Consider the following 22,267-nt stretch of genomic DNA (forward strand, 5'->3'; position numbering starts at 1 on the left):
CAATTAGTATTTAATAACCTTTTCCTCTGGAGTGAAGTAAACCTGTCATTTTCACTACTTACTGCCTGTTCTCTACCCTCAGATATGTCACATGTGCTGTTATGGGACATATTTATATATCTCAGTGCAGACTTGCAGTTTGTAAAGGGACATAACTAATACAATATAATTTTATGTCATCAGTGGAATGCTCACATGAGTCATCCCATTGTTTGAAAAGTTTTTCTAAGAAATACAAAATAGTTGGAATTAAATTATCTTGGGTTATGTATGTATTCATAAGAGAGACAGAGTCTCTGTCTCTGAATAAGCTTAAACCTTGTGTGACACCTTTCTGTGCTGACATTGCTTATTCTAGTCTTCACTCCAGGCAGTTCTGTGCACTTCTTGGAGCCTGATGAGACAGAGCATTGTTACTTTTTCTCCCTTTTTATCTTCTTGTACAGGAGTAGGCTTCCCCTTGTAAGAGGAATAGGATATGACACCGGACTCATGACACTGCATCTCACTTGGTGTTTTGGACATTTTACCCCTGCAAAACCTGAAACATTCTCTCCCTTTTCAGGAGGAGGCTGCTGTGGCCACAGACTCTCCATCCCGGCTGGGGAGACTGCCACAGCCTCAGTCCCCTTTCCCTGGGAACTCTGTGCTGTTGTGCAGCATCCAGCTGCACCAGTGTTTTCATAGGTAAATTTAGGTCATGTACCCCTTTGTTACTGTTAGTACATTAAGTTCAGAAGAATGGGCTCTGACAATCCTGCTAGCTGTACTGCAAGAAGATGGGAATACTGGAAAGAAAGGAGAAAGAGGCAAAGACTTGTTTTCCAAGATGAAAACAGAGAATGAGAGATAATGCAAGTCTTCAAGAGCTCAGCAGATGTGTGTGATTGAGGAGGAGGCTGTGAGGTGGCTGTCTCACTGAGAACATGTCCTACAGCACCGGTGGGTCTGGTGGACAAAGGGGGAATAAATCCTTGGAAACTGAAGTAAACTTTACCCTGAACAAGTAGGATACAATTTCTTATCACTGAGGGTAATTAAACATTAGTCAGTTAACTGTAACGTAGTCTGTGAAATGAGAACAGATATATTTGCAAAGCCATTTGAGCCTAGGTGCAGCAAGGAAGCCTGTATTTATGGGGTGATTGTTGCAGTGTGGAGGGTCGTGGCAGTCCTGCTGCTGCTGGACATGGTATGCCTGAGTCAGCAGCTCCAGCAGTCACATCCGTGGGCCTGTGTGCTGAAATACCCTCAAGTAACATGACTGTAGAAAGGGCAGCTCTGTATTAAAGACAGTGATTATAATCAACTGCTGTGCTTACACCTCTCAGCTGGTAATGTGCATTGTTCAGGAGGATTTGTTGCCTTCCATGTACATTAGGACAGGTATGTTTCGAGGTGTTTTTCTTTTTCTTTTCAGTTATTTTTCCCTACATGAGACTGACTGCGCTGGAGACAGTGACTGAATGTGTGCATCACAGCTTTGGTTTGGGGTTTTTTTAAGGTGGATGTCTGCTCTGGGAAATTAAAGTCAGAGGAAAGAACTTTGCTCAGAATTTAAGCTCCCTCAGTTGGGAGTTTGATGTCTTACACTTCCTTATGCTGATCATCTGGGCAGACCTCATTGCGTGTGTGGTGGGGTTTGAAACAAATGGTAGTGCATATGCAGCGTTGGTCTCCTGAGATCAGTAATGTCTTTTTCATCTCATTTAAGTGTTTGGCCTTTGTGTGAAGACCCCACATCAAAGTTAATGGCTTGTGATAGATGGGAAGTCAGACAAGATAATCAAATGGTCCCTGTTGCCCTAAAGCTATGAAATCCTAAATACCGAAGAGTGAATTAATAAGTGTGCATCCCAGCAGAACAGACTGGGCAGGTCTGAAAAAGAACAGCAGTGCCACTGCTGTCAGCTCTGATTCCTTTCTTATTAATCAGCTGTCTTAATGATAGCATCAGGATGGTCTGGGGAGGTCAGAGAGGCACTTTGAAGGAAGGAGATATACATACTGTTGGAGAGGTCGCTGTTACATTTACAAGTTGACAGGTCTACACTAGCCCTCTGCTCTTACATCTGCCTTCAGGAGCTGGTGCCCTACAAAGGGTAGAAAGAAAAGCTTTACATATGAAACCTGTGACCATCTCTGCTGGGTTAGAAATCAGATCTGCATGGAAACAAACTGTAAGAATTTCTTTAGACTTGTCTTTATCTCTTTTCAGACATTCAGATTGTCCTATTTTGCCTAGTACACCCTTTGTGGCAGGAGACAAGGAGAAACTGCAGTAAGAACAATTTAAAATGTTCAACTCATTAAATCACAATGGCACTGACCTCTCACTTGATTTTAGTTGAAGTCTCAGAAAAAATCTAGTTCTTGCCAGTGACATTGTGGAGAAAAGTCAAGTATATGATTGGGTACAGTCCAGAGATGAATAAAATGAATAATATTCCAAAATAAGTTACTTTTCAAGAAAGACCACCATCATGAATTGTGTGAATGCTGTGTATTGGCAACGCTGGTGCCATTGTGTTAATTTCTAATAATTACATATTAATTTTTTAATTGAAACTATTTTTTTGTGGTAGACTATTTATCAGAAATGCGTGTTGATAAGTAAGTGGTTATGGCTATCACAACATAACTTGAACTATTATTTTATTTCTAAACCCAGGCCTCATTGAAGTACACTTTGTATTTCCTGTTAATTCAACCACTCATTGGACAATCTTATAAACTCAATGTGTACTTCGTAAGAGCTGAAATAAAGGATCTCTCATTATTATTTCAAAGTATAGTTGTGCTTTGCAGAGAACAATCTTGATACTTTTGATCACTAAAGCACGTCACCTCATAAATTTACAACCCGATCCTGCAGACATCCCTGAAACCAGCAATAGTGTTTCAGGCAGTAAGTCTATTCTTCTGGCACTGCTAAAAAGTTGGATCAATTTGAATCCAAACTCTCACCAGAGCTCTGTTTGAGACAATTCATCCAAAGGGAACTTATCAAAACCAAAATGCTTTACACTGGGGAGAAATAGAATTTGAATGGAGAGCAGATGGACTTAAAAGCGACCTTCCCCCCTCGCTTTCTACCTCCCTCAGAAACAGTTCCCTACACTGTTCTTTCCCACCCACATATTGCTTTTTATTTGATTAAACTCTAGTGATTGAAATTTCTGCAACGTAAGGCACATTTTGCTTTCACAGAGTAAGTTGTTTGGTACCTTATGAAAACATGTTCATATTTTCTATATCTGTGTTTGCAGACTGATGTCTTTCCTTACCTTCCTGTGTGATGCATGAAGGGCTGGCCAGGCTGGAAGGCAGGAGGAGGAGCTGAGGCATGTCAGGGTCTTCAGTTCAAAGCTGGCTGTGCTGGTGGCAATGTACTAATATTAATGTTAGCTTGGTACAGTAGGATGACAACAGGGAGGTAGAAAGTCTGAAATAAGATGTTGCATGACACGAGTCAGAAATATGCATCCTGTAATTATGCCCATTTAGCTCTGTTCCATCTTCCCTTGGGCAATGGAAAGGGAAGTCATGGTAAAGTGTATCTACAGTTAGCTTTTTTGGGATTGTCCCAAATTAGAGAGGGAGACAAAGTTATTGATGAAAGAGAAGAATCATCTCTTTTTTTTTTTTTTTTTCTGTACTTGAATGTTAGCACTTCCTTGTGATGACCACAGTTCTTTTTCTCAGTTTGATTTAGGGCATGCACAAGTGTTTACTGCTTTCAGGCCTTTTAATTTATTTAAAAAATTGGAGGTGGAGGAAGGAAACAAGAATGAAACTTGGAAAACAGAAATCTAACCTATTTAACATGATATGGGTGCCCAGGTGCGAGAGTTGTGTGCTTGAATAAAATGTCTTTTGGAGCAAATGAAGGTTGCTCTATTACTTGGAGACGGGCACCTGAAAGCTTGGTGATGCCAAATGAAAGGTGATTACAGCTGCTTCCTAGAGCTCTCTTTGAAATGGATTTGGAAGGATGAATATATCTTCTGCCTGAATATTTTATGTTCAGCTTCTTAGTCACTCTTTTGTATAGTTGTTTTAGTGATTAAGGCTGGCTCTTGGCACCACTGTTAGTCTCTGAACTTCTCTGAGGAGCTGAAACTAGTAGGTCTGATAAGACACAATGAAATTCTGTTGTGGAGATATGTAGAGAAACTCATACTCAGTATTCCTTTTTTACATAAGCTGGAGTGTTACCGATTCACTCCTTGGGCTAATTTTTCCTCACAAGTATGAGAGTTCTTAACTGAAATGGAATGTACGTAGTATAAACATTGAAACTCTCCAAAGATTTTTAACAGGAAAGGTAACTTCATGATAAATAATTCCAGAGGTTGTGTTAGATTGTTTGTCATCATAAATTTTAAAATGAAGTTCAGATGTTTTCCCTTAATTTAAGCACTGAATATTTTAACCACTATCAGACCCACCTCACTGAAATTCCTTACTAAGCAGATGAGACCAAATGATCATAAAGTTCCCCTCCACATCTTAAAAATCTGCAATTCCTTTTACAGTACCAAATTAGTTGACAATTAATTTTAAAATAGTGTCAACCTTTTTGCCCCCAGGGTCTACTTACATGGGTTCATATTGATAGACCTTGGAATTTTTTTTCATTTTTCTTCTACAAGCTAACGGCTGCTATTATATCATCTTTGATAATATACTATGTGAACATAGTCCTTTTTTTTTTTTTTAGTGAGTCTATTTGAGTTTTAAGCATTCAGAGACCACACCAAGCTTGGCAGTGAAGATGCTGAGGATGAACAAGAATAGAGATGTGCTCAAATGAACTGCAGCCCTGAAGCTGCTCTCTGCTGCCTCAGATGGAACACAGAGCTTCACCACAGTCAGTGCTGTTTTTCTGGAGTTAGTTAAAGATACTTTCTCCATTTCAGATCTGACTGGTCGTTAGCGAATGGCCACGCACAACTCCCTGGAGTGTAGCGGGGAAGTTTCCTGATAGTCTGGAGCATCCTCTTGATGCTCCCCTTCTCCAGGGCAGTCCAAAGCCACCTCTGGCCATATAAGGCTTGGAGAGGTGCTGCAATGTGACCTGCTCGAGTGCTCATAATTCCTTCAGGTCTAATATTTGTTTCTGGACTATACTGGGTTAAGTAGTGTCAGGCTGGTTCCCACAGAGAGCATTCATGACATTTTTCACAGTGGCTATGTGTTTTCACATGGACACTGAGACAAGTCTTTAATTATGGGACTCTTCTTATGATTTAACTATTAATAATTAGCTTCCCAGATTTTTAGTTGTGAATAATTGCTAGTGCCATGGAGTCGTTGTATATTATAAGTTTGACTAATTGAGCGCAGCCACTTTTTGTTAATTGTTTCTGTTATGCACATGCTAAACCCAGAAGTGTTGAAGTCGCTCTGGGACATTAATTTTAAACACAATTAAAACATCATAACCTGTTGGCAATTATTCTCTGTGCATTGTTTTGATATTGATGGTTCTAGATCTGAGCACAGTAATTAAAAGGAACCAGTTATTGTTGATCCCACAGATAAACAAATGCTGATTGCATACTGTGAACTGGTTAATCAAGTTTATTTAACTTGTTGGTGATTCATCCCAGTGACTGTATTGGGGAGCTCTTTATTTGAGCCCAACAAATAGCACCATTTAGCTGCCTCCAGCTGCTAAAGAAGTTTCACTAATTCTTTTAAATAGACTTTAGTAACATCTTAAGGAATAGCATTGTTACATACACAAATTAAATCTAGTTTGAGACCAGGGATTTTCCGTTAAAGTGAGAACATGCTTTAAGACTTTGCTGTCCCAACTGTTCCCTGTCCTGAGCAGCAGCAGAGGTGATTATATTTCCTGGGTGGTGATTTTGTTTTATGTGTGAGCTCTCTTGTTTTGTTTGATTTCGATGATACTGAAGTGCGCCATGTGTAGTCTGTCCCTTTGCCAATGCTCTTTAATCCTGTTTGTGAAACTACTTCTGCACCTGCAGAAGTTTTCATAAGATGACAACTAGTTTTCAAGTCACATGTCCACAACCAAAAAAGCAATCTCTCTTAGATCATCTCTGCATTTTGTGGGTCCATGTTGCTCAGGCCCCTTAGCAGCACTATCAGTATCATTTACTGTTAGTCTCAGCAGTGGGAGCATCTTGCTGTGGCCATAAAAGCAATAGTTTCAGACCAGTGTAACAGTGTCCCAAGGGGCACCTGGCTACTTACTAAGACATGCCAGTGGGGGAGTCAAGAGACAACTCTGTCTTGTGCTCTTGGCTGTGGAAACTAAAGGTGTTGGCTAAAAGTAGATAGATTATTGTCTATTAGTCTTCGACTAATTTTCTAGGTATTTTTCCCCACCATGGATGGAGGTAAAGCCTTCTAAGGGGCCAGAGTGCATTGATTCTGATCTTATTAATGTTCTTGGTACAAACGCTACTGATCTCCAGAGCTAACCCTGTTTTTGTACAAGGCTGAAAAAGCTCCTTCCTTTCAGGCATTTTAGGCAACTATGTTTTGTGCTTTCCTTTGTGTTATTTCAGGATAAGATCTTTTTAAATGCTCTTAGTTTCAGAACTCTCGATTTCTGAGCCCTGTATACAGGTAATGTCTTGGTACTGCTTTTATGTTGCTACTCCAGGCAACTGCACTGGCTTTCTTTTTCCATTAGTGGTTTCTGAGTTATTTTACATTTCTTGAACTTGGTGGTGTTCACTGTTCCTGTCAGAGCCCTCTTATCCTTCCAGCTGGCTGTGAATGTAAATTGCAAGAGGCTCATCATGCTTGTCCAGACTCTGGAAAACCTCAGTGTTAAAGGCACATTCCTTCATGTCACAAAAGGCAACATCAGATAAGTGGGATGGCTGGCCATCCCTTCTCCTCCTAAAATAGTTCACAATCAGAATGAGCACGAGTAACCCAAGGCCAGTAAAAACATTACTCTAAATAAAATGTGTATCACACTGTTTTCTTTATAATTGCAGGACAATGACAGAAGTATTCTGTTGGGAGCACTGTACTGCAGACTTTAAATAGCAGTGCTAATGTTTAAGTTGTATGTTCATCTTTTCTATGTTTTCCATGCCAGATTTCTGGGATTTTTGCCAGGTTCCAAGACCATATAGAATTAATTGTTAGAAAGGAAAATAAATATTTCTCAAGTGCTAGAGAATATGTGTATCTGATCTAATGAACAATAGTTTTGTTCATTTATCAATTGTGCATTGTAATTTACTCAAATACTTTTTGTCTGGAAGGGAGAGGATAGGGGCATGAGGAGAGCAATCCTACTTGAGCTTCTGTACCAAATTTATGTATACACAAAACATTTCTGCATTCAGTAATCTAAGTAGACAGGATGACATTTCTGCCAGATACAGATGTAGAAGGAAACATAGGGGAATTTTCCTAGCCTGTCTGGACTGAGCAGTTGAGAGGTCATTGCAAGCAATTTGGCTCATGTTATATTGAAGTCAGAGTTGAAGAAAGCCTGAAAGACTATATTATGCTAGGTCTGTTTGCAAAGACATCCAAGATAGTGTTACCTGGTGTTGGAATATGAGGTTGATCTAAATGAGAAATTGCATATTTTTATTAATATCTCAGTTATGCTTTGTTCTCAACCTAATTCAGAAGTTGTCTGTGGATAAACTTTCTGGTCTTGATGCTGTAACTCAACACTCAGTTTGTTCCACCATCTCTGATTCAGTGTTATGGTTCTGATAGACTAAGTCAGTCTGATATTCTCCACTAAATCAACACATGTGGCATCTGCTGGAATCTGTGGGATTTGATCTCATCCTTCTCAGCCACACTATTTTTTGCCTTGCAGCCTGGTAGATCTGTTGATTCTCATGCAGGCTTCTGGCCTCTGATCTGCCAAAAGAGAATTAGTTATATGTTTCTATATGTTTTGCTACTGAGGCTTCGAAATCCCTCTTAACCGAAGTCCCTGCTTACATATTGCTACCATTCATTTTTACTGGCTCCACTAAAGTTGAATTCCTGTATCTTGATTTTTTCCCAATTCATTCTGTGAGCGGCCTCAAAGAATCCAACAGAAAACAAAACCTCAAAGCGCTTATATAATGAATTACTTTTAAACTAGACTCTAAAAAAGACAGAGGAGCATTTATCAGGAATGTTTGTGGGCTTGGTGGTTACGAGCTTAAAAAAAAAAAAAAAAAAAAATACCGTGCGGAAAGGCTTTTGTCCCATGACAGAGATTTAAAAGGCTGCGGGTTCGGATTCCAGCGGAGGCTCAGGCCTGTAATCGCGTTTGAAATGTTGCCTTTCACACGGCGGCGCGGGCGCGGGCGCGGTAGGGGCGGCTGCGGGGCCGCTGGCGCGCGGGGCTGCCGAGCCCGTCACCTGTTGGGGCCCGGGCTCGGGGCGCCCCCGGCCGCGCTGCCACCGCCGGGCCGGGCCGGGCCGGCCCCGCGGCGGCCTGCGGGGCGCCTCGGGGGGGGCTCCGCGCCGGCGGGGCAGCGCTTCCTCTCTCCTCCCCGAGCACCGGCGCTGACAGTCCGGGCTCTGCGGCTCCAAGTTGGAGAGGGGAGCGTGAGCAGTAGGCAGGGACAATGGAGGAAAATGAAAGCCAGAAACTTGAGCTGTGCCTGGCTTGCCCAACAGACAGCGGGCAGACGAGGGGTAAGTAAGCGGCGATGTGAGTAAGGCAAAGATGGAGTTACGTTTAAGCATGCCCCTCGTTGCTGCTTTTTATAACTGGAGGCAGAATGCATGGAAAAAAAAATAGCATGTCTTTCTTGTGCTAATGGCTCTGCAGATTTCCTTAATACTTCGACTCTATGAGTTTAACTTTCTCTTTGAAGAGATTTCTATCTGCCCTCTAAAGCCGGGAGCACATTGTGTGGCTGTCACGGATGCGGGACCCTGCCGGTGCGGAGGGTGCTGCTCCCGCGAGGTGGGGGAAAGCATCTCCTCTTCCCTTTAAATGCTCTGGCAGCCTCACCTATGGTAGAGAAATAGCTCTTCCTTTATAAAAGTGGGTTTGAGCTCATCTTTACCTCGGGTTGTCTGTTAAAAGGGGGAGATCCACGGCAGATTGTGACAGGGTTAGTTTACTTTGAGTGAAACCACTGGGGTTTATTTTGGAGCGAAGCCAAGAATGTTTAAGCGGGGTTTCCACGGCGGATCCACTGCGGTGCGTTCATACATTCTCTGCTGCACTATTTAGTATAAAGTGAATGAAAACTATTTCCTGGTTTGTTCTACGTGGGCTATTCCACGTGGAACATAACATTCAGGTAGCATGACAAACACCTAATCTAATCCGTATCTATTATAGTATTTGTGGGGCACCTGTGAACATTCCCATTTCATGCGCGTTGTGTTCCTCACAGGCACTTCAGGAAAAGTTGTGTTACTGCACTTCTGTGAAACAAATAGTGCATGTGGTTTAAAAAAAGGTTTTAAAAAAGTTACACAAGTTTAGGAGCATGCAGTACCAACAAATTGGCAACTTAGGAGGAAAAAAAATACTCTTCCTTTTTTTTTTTTTTTTTGGTATTGAGGGTTCATTAATTGATTGGTGCTCTTTTGAATCATTTTTCAAGTTAAAATACTGAACACTACAAGTCACCTGTGTTTGTGTATGCTTATGTTTAGTGGGACAGAAATCATCACTTAAAGAATGTGTCTGAAAAGGGAAAAAAAAAGCCTTTAGTAACACATTTCTTCTGTAGGGGTTATATGAAACTGCCTGGGATACATGTGGAGCTAGGAAAACAGAGGTCTTACCAGGCTGATCCTATGATTCCCAAAAATGTTGAGTGCTGAAAGCTCATAAGCAAATGTAGTAGTTTTGACCCATATCCAAAATTTATGTTTGAAAGTTCCTTGGAAAGACAGTTAATTATAAAGGCAGTGGAGTAAATTAGAACGATTCCAAATAATCTCACATTTACTGGTAACGTAAATGTAACAGAGGTGGATTTGACCACACTGTTAAATTTGTATTCTTTTTTAAAATTTTAGTATTGAATGGAGTTTGCTTCAAGGCTCAGTTTCACAGTATAGTATGGGTCAGGTCCACACTTGTTCCTTTCTGGCATTATTCTCAAAATGTTCTTCTCTCATGTCACCTGGGTTGCAAAACAAGACTATTAAAATCTTCGCAGCATTTAAAGTAATGAAGCAAAGTGACTTTCCTGACCTTTGTAGACTGCATGGAGGGTGTGACTTTGGATTACATAGCAGGACGTGCTGGAGGACTTTTTTCTTTCTCTCTTTTTTTTTCTTTCTTTTTTTTTTTTTTCCCTAGCTCACAGCCATTAATCCTTCATGATAATCTTCCAGCTAGTCCTAGGCATACTACTTCTACGCTGCAAACCTGGGCCTTCTCTGTATTTACATCCACTGTAGTAATGGGTGATGTTGATGTTAAGAAGTCTTGAAATTTGTTTTCAGATCAGAGAAGCAACTCAAGTGTAAGGGTTACTCAAGCCTTTGGATAACCAAAGTCCTCCCTGACATCCAGCAAGTCTTGCTTTTAGTTCCCCTCTAGACTTGCTGCTTTATTGAACAGAAAGACCATCAGCTTTTAGCTTCTGAATGAGGGAGGGAGAGAGGGAGACAAGCTTATCTTACACCTTTGTGTTTTCCACTGGCTCCTCTTTGCTCCTTTTCCAAGGAGGTTACTTGCATAATTTATCCTTTTCCTACTCTTAGTGCTCATCTGGGAACTATCACATGATCCTTCACACATTTCAAAGTTATCTGTGGAGATTGATTTGCTAGGCCTGTTATCTTCACTTGGAAGATACGAAATGTTTGCCCACAACGTTATTGAGTAACTCCAGAATATAAAAAAACCACTCAGTTTTTCCTGCCTGTAGCACTGTGGCCCACCCAGCATCTGTAGAGCTGATGTCCCTCAAGATACACAGGGGGATTTCCCCAAAGCAGTGTTCAGCCTTACCATTGAAGTCACTTATCCCTATGTAGGAAGTGGCCAAAACCATTTTTTTTCATCAATTAGTAGGGAAAAGACCCCTATTGAAACACAAGAGATTTTGATTTGCAAAGGAAGTTACATGCTGCTGTGATGCCACTGGATCAAGATCCAACTGGATGCCCAAATCAGCTCTCTGGCAAGACAAGCAATTAGTTAGTATAGTTTACATTCCTTTCTTCCACTGGTATTTATACAGCATTTTCCAAATATATTTTTTTTTTTAAAAAAAGAGAATTTATTGATCTTTCTAATATAGGATAAGAAAAATATGTTATTTTTGACTCCTTCTCAAGGTTTCACCCAATAACAAACAGTGGTAAACCACTATACTTCATATGTCCTTTGTGCTCCACATAATTAGCTCTTTCTTAAACTATTGAAAAGACTAAAGTGCAGAGTAGGAATGACTTCACATGAGAGAGATTTAGGACCCAAAATACACATTCATGAGTTCTGAGTTGTGCTTGTCAGCATAGGTTTACCTGCCTTCTTGAGGAAGTGCCTGCCACCAATTCAGTGATTGAAATTGCTGCTGTGACCGTACTTCAGGGGTTTATACCAAATTGCTGCACTCAGTCACCCACACTCATGCTGACTCCCTCCAGCTCCAAGAAAATACCTTATTTATGTCTGCTGCCTTTGTTCCAACAGCCTCCAGGCTCTTGATGCAACAAATTAAAGATGGTAAATTCCATCCAGCCCCAGCCTACCCCTTTTTCCTTCCATGTAAAATCCTTTGAAATGACTGTGCAGCTTTCAGAAACTGTTTTGACGGAGTGTATCTGGAGTAGCCATACTGACTTCTTGCAAGCTAAACTCTCCTGATTGCCATTTTTTTCAAACAAGCTGAGCGTACCTGATGGTTGGTGCTCTGAATTTTCAATAATCAGAGCGAATGGATGTTTTTTAATTGAGTTGTGCTTGAAAAAGTCGAGTGCACATGTATGTGTGTGTGTATGTGCACGTGAGGCTGCTGCTCTGAAATTTTAACCAGGATTGTGCTACTCAGAAGGTCTTAGAAGGTGCTGCAGAGACCACAGATGACATTTTGAATCTGTGTGAGAGTAAGACTTCCCTGTGAACCAAACTTGTTCCTAAAGTTGTGTCTCAATCTGTGCTCATCTGGTCCCTTGTGTCTGGATCTGCTTTCAGGATAAGTTCCCATGAAAGCAAACAAAAGGGTTTTGTGGAAAATTTTTGAGTCCTTGAACAATATAGAGAGCTTACAGAATCATCTTTAATGATCTTCATCTTTAATCATCTTTAAAGATCTTCCAGGGCCAAGTTCTGTGGCGAAACCCAAGGGAATTGGTTCCCTATATGAATTGGTGGGATGTCACATCAGCACTGGCTGCACTGATAGAGAATTTGCTTTATTACCAGGTCTTGATGTTCCACGGGATGTGGCAGGCAATTGACAACACACACCAGAAAGCTGAGAAATCCTCAGCATAAAATCCTGAGGCAAGTGGTAGGCACAGTGTCAAAATGACTGACTGAACCATAAAAAGAAGCGAGTAGGTGCCTGTTTCCAAACAGCAGTGCCATATAATGGCAGCACGTGGGGGAAACAGCTGCTGGGAGAATAAAGGGCTCTGAGGTGAAAAGTGTCAGACAGAAGGAAATAAAGATTTATTCAAAAGAGCTAGAGGAAGGAGCTCCCTGCTCCTGGGGTAGTGCTGGGAAGGGTTAACATAGGGACGTCTGAGGGTGCCTGGTAAAGATGGGGAAGGGCACATTCAGACTTTTCAATGCTTCAGGTTTTTGTTGGTTTTTTTCTTTGCTGACAAAGGAATGAGGGGTTTTTTCAAAGGTATTAGGTAACAAGGCTCCAGACTACAGTTTTTCGAGCACTTGAGGGTTCATGTTACAGAGTTACCTGAAGATAAGCCAGCACTCACATACCCTCTGTCTCTGCCTGTCTCTTTACAAATGTTGTCATGGTCTTTGGTCTTAAAGTAGATTTTAAAGTAGTAAAATTTATCTGAGGGTTTTTTCCCTTTTTTATATCACGCAAAACTTGCTCTTACTCTGTTTCTTAAGAAATCATTTATTGAAAAAATGATGCAGAATTTTCCAGCCCGCTATCCTGAGACATATAAAATCCAAGGGAGATCCGTGAAATTTAAAACCAGACCACAGTCAGAAATCAGGAAAAAGAGACTCCCAAACCCTCCTATTATTTCACAGGTGTTTCAGAACATGTTGAAAACACATTGAAAAAAGATTAAGGATTACAAATCTGCTTTGTCAAAGGAATTTTATCAGTTGGTATCCTTAAAGATACTAGTTATGGGACCAATAAGTGTATTGGAGGCTATTGAAGAAACCTGTTCCTTCTTGTGGAAAGCATCCTGTAGATCTTAAAGGTCAGGGAATAAGGGCCCTGTCAGATCTTTTTTCAAGTCACATAGGTAAAGATGATATAAAAGGAACATCTACTTTAATGATGCTCACTTTTCTGTGAGGCAATACTGCAGTTGTATGTTAAAAGTATATAAGTATGTGCATAGCTTATATAAGGGATTATTTCTGGGCCACTTCTTATGATGTGTATATGCCTAATGATGCAGAACATGCCATTGCACACTACCAGACTTTTAAAAGAACCTAGCTTTTATATCAGTCCTTTTTCCTTTCTCTTGCAAATGTGTATGTTGGGATTAAGTTCTTATAATATACTGTTTGATTTTTGTTTTTTTCAGACCAGGCAAAAACCAGTTTGCATGTAACATCACTAGATGATGCAGAATGTCTCCGATCTAAAGAGCTCCTTTCGACCCCGAACAGTCACACCTCTTCTAATTCAAAGTCCACCCGCAACATCCCTCGAAGACATACAGTAGGTGGCCCTCGCAGTTCCAAAGAAATACTGGGAATGCAAACCTCAGAAATGGACAGGAAGAGAGAGGCTTTTCTTGAGCATCTGAAACAGAAATATCCCCACCATGCCACAGCAATAATGGGACACCAGGAGAGACTGAGAGATCAGGTAAGTAAGTAAAATTTGTATCTGGCTTTTTGTTTTACAGCACTTATAACTCGTACAAAACTGAGTGTTATCTCATTACAAAAGGTGAGAATGTAAAAAAATATTAAACAATTTTTTTCAGGTGGCCTGTGATTCAGTTACTCCCTTGAAATTCAAAGAAACAATAATAAGAATTAATCTATTCAATATTACCTTGGAATTGTTTGTTGAAACAGAAATTTCTGAAGAGCTTTTCATTTTTTTTTTCAGCGTATATACAGAGAAAGGAGTGAAGGTGAGACTCTTGCTCTTAGTATATGGGTCTCCCATTTACTTTTCACAGCTGAAGGGAAAATATGGAACAGCTGTTAACTTCTGTTACACTTTCAGTATTGGCACCATTGCCCAGGAGAAAAGAAAATATCTTCAGAGTGTGTCTGTATGCTTTAGCTGGCTCTGTTACTCTTTCATTTGCTTTCTTTTCTGGTTTTGAGTTTTGTAATACAAACAGAACCGATTTATTCATAACTATCTGCCTCCTCGAAGCGGCTTTGACACCATATTGGTCTGTCAGCAGCATGCCTTAAGGTGGTTTGCTTCTCACCTGCCTGCAGTTGCTTTTCAGCAGCAAAAAGTAGATGTAGGGTCAGAGGAGATATGACATACTCATGTAGTTCTCAGAGCAGGTGGAGGCTGCCAACACACCAACCTTCTGAATTCAGGGAATGCCACACAAGTATCTCTTCACAGCCTAACTCTGGGCTCTGGTTTTGGGTGCAATAATAGAGTTTAATTTGTCTGTTACAGAGTTCTTTGAATTCCCAGTCTCTTTGAAGCCTTCCAAACTTGAGAGACTTTGGAGATCAGACTATTGTTACAGGTTTTGAAAGATTGTAATTTGGTAACTCCCCGCTAGGACTTCTCTTTGACAGGGTCTCTAGACATCTCAGGTGCTATCTCTACTTCAGAAACTGTTAAAATCCATATGTATCCAGCTAAAATTGCTGCAAGACTTCAGCTCTAACAAGGATGATCTATTCCTTTTTTTTAAACAGCTTTACTTCTTTCCTTTGAAAGTCTTGATTTTTTTTTCTCTCCACTTATCTCTTCCATGAACTTTAGTGACTGTGTGGAATGTGCTGGGTGGTGGATAAAGATAGCATACAAATTAAATAAAGGGGGTGGGAGGGGGGTGAAATCCAGAGATTAGATCTTTTGGAGTCATGTAAATATTTAGTTCCAGTGTTGCAGACACTGCAAACCCAGTTTGAACAGCCTACAGCATTACACCCTACACATTTTGTAATTTGAGCTTTTTCTGAAGGCAATAAATTACAGAAGGAATGCAGTAACTGTTCCTGATATTTGTTTAAAATGTGTCATCCTTCCTAATTTATTGAGGGTAAAATGCATTCTCCTGCTTCTATTTTTTGATGATTAGACATATGTATTATATGAGTTGTATATAATGAGTGTTTTAATAATTTTAAAACAAAATAACTTTGAAATTACTGTTAAAGCATCAAAGTATCTTTCTTGGAAAGGGGAAAGACTGAAGACTCCATTCAGCATTACTTTAAAAAAATGATAAACAGAGAAGAAACCACATTAAAATATGCAGAAATAAGTAATACAAGTTGATTGTAAGACATTTGCTTAGTTGACATGTGATGTATCAACTAACTCATCAGATGCAGTAAGACTCTAATGATAGTGGCATTACAGTTCAGAGGGGGATTTTTTTACCAGTTATGTCTGTGCATGCACACCTGTGTATTTCATGTGTGTGTTTGTGTGTATTTATATCTAACTCTGTATGTAGATACACACAGTTATGTGTATATATGTAGGTAGTTATATGTATGTGTGTTTATGTGTGTTTGTATGTATAATGCATGCTTTCTTAGCTGCTCCATGAATAAGACTATAATACAATTTTGCATTGGAGGGTGTATATGTGTGTTTAGCATCTATACTTCCTTTTTTCCTGCCCTTATATGTGTATGTGTGTAGCAGTGGTATAGAAGACAAACCACATACACATGTATGTAACATATACATGTATCACAAACAAAATCTGTAAGATGTATGGGAAAACATGAATTAAAATGTCACAATTTATTTTCCAGCTTCCTTTTCTCCCTTCTTACTTCTCCAGCTGCTCCAATATCTGGAAAGTGGCAGCATTGTCCATGGTGGGAATTTCCCCCCTGTAGGAGACCTATCAAGGATAGCAACTAATGCAACAACATTTTCTAATCTCTCTGTCAAATGGTGCAGCTGAAACATAAAACACCCCAATATTTACAGTCAGGAAGTAGTCCCTTGTATATCATACAATTTCTCTTCCAGGTTGCTCTAACCCCTGTCAGGTCCACAGCCAACAGAAAATCAAGATTGGTAATTGGGAGGGTTTTTTGTGTGTGTGTGTGTGTGTGGACTTTCTTCTCTTGTCCATTTTAGCCATCAGTATCTGAGCATGGCACAGTGACCCCTGGTTTGCAGAAAATAAACATCAGGGAAAAAATATTTGATGCTGTCAGATCATACTTTATCGCCTCCACCAGCAAGGTCAGCTCTGAATATTGTCTGCATCTTCCACTAAGCACTAATGGTTTCCTCCAGGCTTCGTTTATTCAGATAAATCCCTACTTGGATGTGCCTCCTGAGGATCCATTTCTACTTTTGATAATCTGCCACAAATCAGCAGTACAATCATGGCCAGGTAAAATGCCAGCAGCGATTACTGATGGTTAGCTAACATGATGACCTGAAACCTCCCAGCTGTGCACACATCATGCCTCCTCCACCCCGAAGGTTTGCTGCCCTCTTTGTGATAGCCTATTCTGGAAAGGAAAGCTCACAGAGACAGAGGCCATCTTTATTTGCACAAGGGACTTGGGATACTGCCGTGAGGCAAATAGCTGGGAGCTAAGCTGGCGTGTGGTAAACTGAGTTTGCAGCAGCCTGGGGGGGTGGTGGTGCAGATGTGTCTTGTGCACCCTGAAACACCCACAAGGGAATGCAGCACCCTGCAGCTGCAGCTCTCTGACCCACAGCCTAGCAGCTCCCCCTCACACTGCAGGTCTTCCCCCTTCTGAGATAGGTCTGTAGCTGGGCACCAGGGCTCCCTCACCTGAGCAACAAAATACTTTTTTTGTAGGTAATGCAAGTTTCTGCAGGAGCTTTGAATACCTTACCTCTGCCAAGGCTGTCTCGTCTGTGGTAATGAAAGGAAGGTGCTAATGTAATCCCCAGTAAAGTTGGAAAGGAAAAAAGGAAGTTAAGAGGAAGAAGTCTGGGTTGTCTTAAGTTTGAGACGGTGTGAATCATCTGCTGTGGAGCACATGGCAGGACACGGTCACAAGTTAGGTGGGGTCGACTGGTCAGCAGAGAAGGCTAGAGACCAGGAACAAGTGTAAAAGCTGGGTCAGTGGCTGCAAGAATGAAAAAGAGTTAGCAATTAAGAGGTTAAAATGCTAACCTGGCCATGGGAGGGAATAATCCCTGCTGTGAACCTGTTTTACAAGTCACCTCTCTAAAAAAACCTTTCTGAGGGGCAGAGAACAAAAATGAATGTGTAGAAGTTTTTCAGAGCAGGAGCTTATGAGCCTGGGGTAAGAAAGTGAGCTGGAAGAAGTTTGCCACAGCTTTTTTCTGTTGTTGTTTGAGTAGGAAGTAGGCTGGGAGATGTGGAAGGGTCAAGAGCAGCTCTACTGCTTCAGCCGGTGCTCCATGAAAACAAATTTTCTTGGCAAACTAAATTAGATTTCAATCAATTAAAAACAAAACTCAAACCCTTCCGGTGTCTGTGCAGGACTGAGCGCCTAGAAAATGGTGGTTGAGGGGGGGGGTTTATGTTCATTTAGGTCTGAACATGACAGGTAACTCTGGCATCTGGGCAGGTGTGGCTAAGGTTACCATGGAGATCCATGATGTCATGCTTGATAGAGCATGTCAAGACAGCTAATCTAACATGTAGATGTTCAAAAAGTCCCATAGGCCAGGACTAAGCTTTATGCAAATAACAAAGTTACGCTGCAAAAGGGCAAAGAAAACACGGCTGAGACATGGCGTGCATTGTACCTGGCAGCTTGGAAGGATTATTACAGGCTTCATCATAAATTAAAACTTTTGGAACTAAAGGAAGAGGATTTCAGACCATCTCTGGCCTCACCTGTGGAATCTCACATTTAGGTAAATAAGCCTCTTTCTGTTTCTGCCCTCGCTGTGAAAAAATGCTTTTGAAATCGTGGAGTTTGCTTCACCACGTTGTTTCTGCTGGCAGCAGGGCTAAGTCAATAAAGCAAGTTTTCTGGCAGGGCATGTTCCCTTTTCTCTTTCAAAAATGAGTCCTTTATTGAATGAACTGAGAATTCGGAATTATTTGAAAGGCATTGTAATGTATCGTGTTGATTATATGAATCATGCTGCAAAAATGTCCTAGGTAGTGTTTTGGAGGAGAAACTAAGAATGGAGACACTGTATTTATTTGTAGATTATTGCCAGATGTCTTTCCTTTAGCTGTTAAAATAGAACCCTAAAATTACAACAGCATTTATTCCAGGATGTGATATCTGTTAAAATACTGAAGTTTGTTTTTTTTTTTTTACATGGATCATAGTATCAGTTGGTTAAACTGACTTTGAGTGTGTGCTTTGATATCACAGGTAATGCTTGGACACTTCTTAGTAGACTTTTTTTCTTGGGTAACAGTGTATTAGTACAGGGTAAACACATTTGGAGGTGAAATTCTAACAGCAAAAAAGCTATGGGGACTTCAGGATTTTAGGTACAAACTCAAGGGGATATTTTCAGTCCCTCTGGATGGACAGTAAACCCCCTGGTTCTTAGCTGCAACCGCTTTTGTGCTCACTTCAACCAGGACGGATCAAGTAAACAGCAGTAGGTAAGGGATGGCCCCCCCGCTGGCACTGCTGAGTATGATAATGGGAAGCAGGGTTAGGGCTACAAAGTTCAGTGGGTTCAAATTGCTCACTGTGGAAAGGGGTAGTTCTTGGTGGGAGAGGGTGGGGGCAATGTCCAAGCTTAAAAATGCGAAAAGAGAAAAATCTTGGGTTTTGCCTAGAGACACCTGAGAATTGTACGCTTGAGAGGAACTTGAGTTCAATGTAGAGCCTCAGTAGGATTTAAGGAATGAGTGGGCTGCAGAATAGGGTAAGCATGTTGTCTAATTCCAGGTGAAAAAACAGAGTATAAAGGTTTTCTGATGTTCTGCACTGCTTGATCAGGCAAGATTAAATAAACTTTTTTTGGAATGTTAGTGATTTTTAAAGTCAAAGAATTGAAAGTAGTACGAGTGAAGAAATTGCTAGCTAATTTTTTTTTAGTCACAGCTCTTTTGCTTTTACTCCTAGTTATATCTTGAAACTGAACCATTAATGGGAATATTTTAGAATTAATTTCAATTGAACCTTTCTCTCAGAGCCTGAGTGTTAATTATTTAGTACTTGCATATGTACAAATAACAATGTCAAATGAACTAGCGTATTTTGCATTCATTACATTATTGCTGGTTGATGCTGTGGAATCTGGTAGGGAGAAATTGATTTAGTATTAATATTGTGTGAATACGTTTTTGGTCTGTACTAGTTAAAAAACAGTTAAAAAAATACATTCAGTTTTAAAATATGAAAAATGTGATTTTAGTCTGGATATATGGTGCTGCAGATTTTTCTAGTTGAAAACATCAATTTCATTGAATTACTACTTGGTTCACATACTGCTGTATTTAATGTGTCAGCAAAAAATGCCTATTTTTTGTCAGAGAAGTCAGTGTCATACAGCTAGAACTTGCTGTTGTGTCAGCATAGGCTGTAGGTACTTGTTCAGGGAAAAAGCAAAGTTTCAGAAGTTGTTTCAGGAGATTTCTGTGAGCCCTTGCCTCCTCTCCACTGATGAGTGCTACCTCCCTGTCCAGATGAGATAGCAGTTCCCCCTCCTCCCTGAATAGTCTGTGTAAGCCCAACAGAGCACGTTGCACATTCCCCAGCATCCACACGTGTCCCCTGTCTCATGTACATCTGGTACTACAATTTATTGCTTTCCAGGGCTGCTGTATGTTAGGGGCAACTGCTCATATTTTATGCTGTTAAAAGCACCTCAGAAAAGCTATGAAAATGAACATATGAAACATGATTACAAGGTTAAATCTCTGATGGATTCCAAGCCCTTAGCTTTTGTTTATGGAAGGACATGAGGTGACATGTCCATTTGTTTTGAGTTGAAACATGCTGTTTAGCCCCCAGATAATGCTGTGATTGCAAGATATTTATAAATAACTCGAGAGATAAATGAACAAAGAGCTAGTTCATTAGCAAAGTAAAGTGGATTTACTTTGTATTCACTCTAAATAAAAATGCTGAGGAAGAAGAATATTCCTAGTAGAATGTCTCAGTGGAAAGTCTTTCAATTTTACTCTCTAGTTTACAAAAGTAAGGCAACATATTAAGGTACATATTAAACTACTACCCATAAGGTTTCTCTGGGAGTAACCGAAGTTTAACTATATTGTAATACTTGCTTTAATAAATACAAATTTCTTAATTTATATCTATCGGTTAAAAGTAATTTTAAAAGCTGTTCTTTTGGAAAAGCAAGCAAAACAAATCTGTAAAAAGGCTAATAAAGCAATTCCTTTTCTTTTTCCTTCCCTCCCCCATGCAAACCACACACCAGTGCAGTTACTTTGCCCCAACAGGATTAGTAACTTCTCTTCTGTGGCAACGCCTCTGCATTTTAAATAGCATGTATTGTTTGTAACTCTGAAGTCCCAGGTGGTTGTTCGTGCTTACCTTTGTTCATGTGAATTTTGTACATAAATTTTTCTAATCTAATTTTAGAACAAGCAAATGTATTTTTAGAATACTTTGTATTCAGTTGATTGGATAAATGCCTGCAATAATTTTGTACTACTTACTGATAGATTAGGAAAGAATCTAGGACTATGCTATCCCTGAAAGCGTATTTCAGGCAGCTACATTCATGAGTGTTGCCCATGGAAACCTCTCCCACTTATTGTAGACACCTGAGATTCCTTGGGTTTCAGAAACTTAAGCTTTTCTGGCCCAACATGTCCTGAGGCATTTATGGGAATTTATGGGAGGTGTGTTTTTGCACATACTCGGTTTAGCCCTGGGTTACCTCTGTAGATGACTACTAAGAGCTGCACAGTCAGCAGGGCCATGTTTGGGGGTGGGTTCAGTGCAGGACTGGCTCCTTCAGCGGTGGGGGAGAGGAGCGCCTGCATGAAGGATGTTTGGCCACTGGTTCCTCTTCCAAGTCTCCTTTTAAACCAAAGCACCTTGTTTGCTGTGCTTCATGCCCAGCTCAGGGGGAAACAGCATAGGGGGTGTCCTGAGGGCACCATTCTAAATGCGGCTTGTCAGTGATCCCAAAATCCCCAAATTAATTTCAAGGCCCTTATTTACTTACAAGAACACAAGAAGTTTGTGACAGAAGTGACAATGAAGCCCTGGAAGCCCTGGAAGCTCTGGTCTACAGACACTTTTGGCCGTTCTGTTTTTGAGCAGGCATTCTCTCTTGGCTGTAGTTCTGGAGGTGTATTACAGAAGGTGTGGGGATCACGTGTTTGGCAGGTGATCACAGACAGACAGAGGTCTTGGGTGAGAGCAACAGATTGTGCTGGTGGTAGTGCTGAGGTTACAGCATAGCTTCCCTGGTCATTGCTCAAGGGTTCCTTCTGTAGCCTGTGATTAGCCTCAATATTTATGAATATTTGCTGTGTCCCGAGATCATTTCCCTGCAAATAGTTGTGAATGTGCATGGGTTGTTCTCGTTTCAGCTGAATAGTCCTGTTAGCTTCCCACTGATAGCATTTTTGTACTCTTTGCACATTGTCACTTGGGATGGGAGCATGTATTTATGTCAGTCATTGCCAAAGTAAATGCACCTCTGGATGATTGCTTCTGTATTACAACATTTTCAGTTGATTTTCTAACAAAGGCAGGTTGCACTGAAGCCACCTGATTAACTGGTTTGGTTTAACAATAATCCCTGGGATTTACACCTCTTTTCTGGGTTCAGATAGAAGAACAAGAGTAAATAAGACAAGCAAATAACTTATGAACAAATATTCCAAAATCCCTTCTCTTCAAATTAGTTGAGTACATCGGGAAAAACAGCACTGTTGTTAAAATTGGGGCCAACACCTGTGACTCTGACAGTTGCCCCTGAGATTTGTGTTTTTAACATTCACCCAGTCATGGTAATTGTGCCAGTTCAGTAAATTCAGAATCTGGTGATATTAGGTTTTGCATCTTGACATAGCAAGCCAA

General features: G+C 40.6%; 1 protein-coding gene across 16 annotated transcripts in view; it reads left to right on the plus strand.

Annotated features, from left to right (window-relative positions):
* KIAA1217 (KIAA1217 ortholog) overlaps positions 1-22,267 on the plus strand; it is a 335,939-nt gene that overhangs the window by 148,708 nt on the left and 164,964 nt on the right. For 8 of the 16 annotated variants that reach the window (XR_001920999.3, XM_018075545.3, XM_018075555.3 and 5 more), the window contains exons 1-2: positions 8,554-8,652; positions 13,684-13,970. Coding sequence is in view for 14 of the 16 variants with exons in the window: in XM_018075545.3 (XP_017931034.1) it covers positions 8,583-8,652; positions 13,684-13,970 (357 nt within the window). In the remaining 2 variants the exon portion in view is untranslated. Of the gene's footprint in view, positions 1-8,551; positions 8,653-13,683; positions 13,971-18,087; positions 18,147-22,267 lie in introns of those variants that run through there. The other 8 variants (XM_018075546.1, XM_018075558.3, XM_018075549.1 and 5 more) reach the window with 3 other exon arrangements.

This window comes from Manacus vitellinus, unplaced genomic scaffold, assembly GCF_001715985.3.
Source record: "Manacus vitellinus isolate BGI_N305 unplaced genomic scaffold, ASM171598v3 scaffold_3_pilon, whole genome shotgun sequence".
Classification (NCBI taxonomy): Eukaryota; Metazoa; Chordata; class Aves; order Passeriformes; family Pipridae; genus Manacus; species Manacus vitellinus.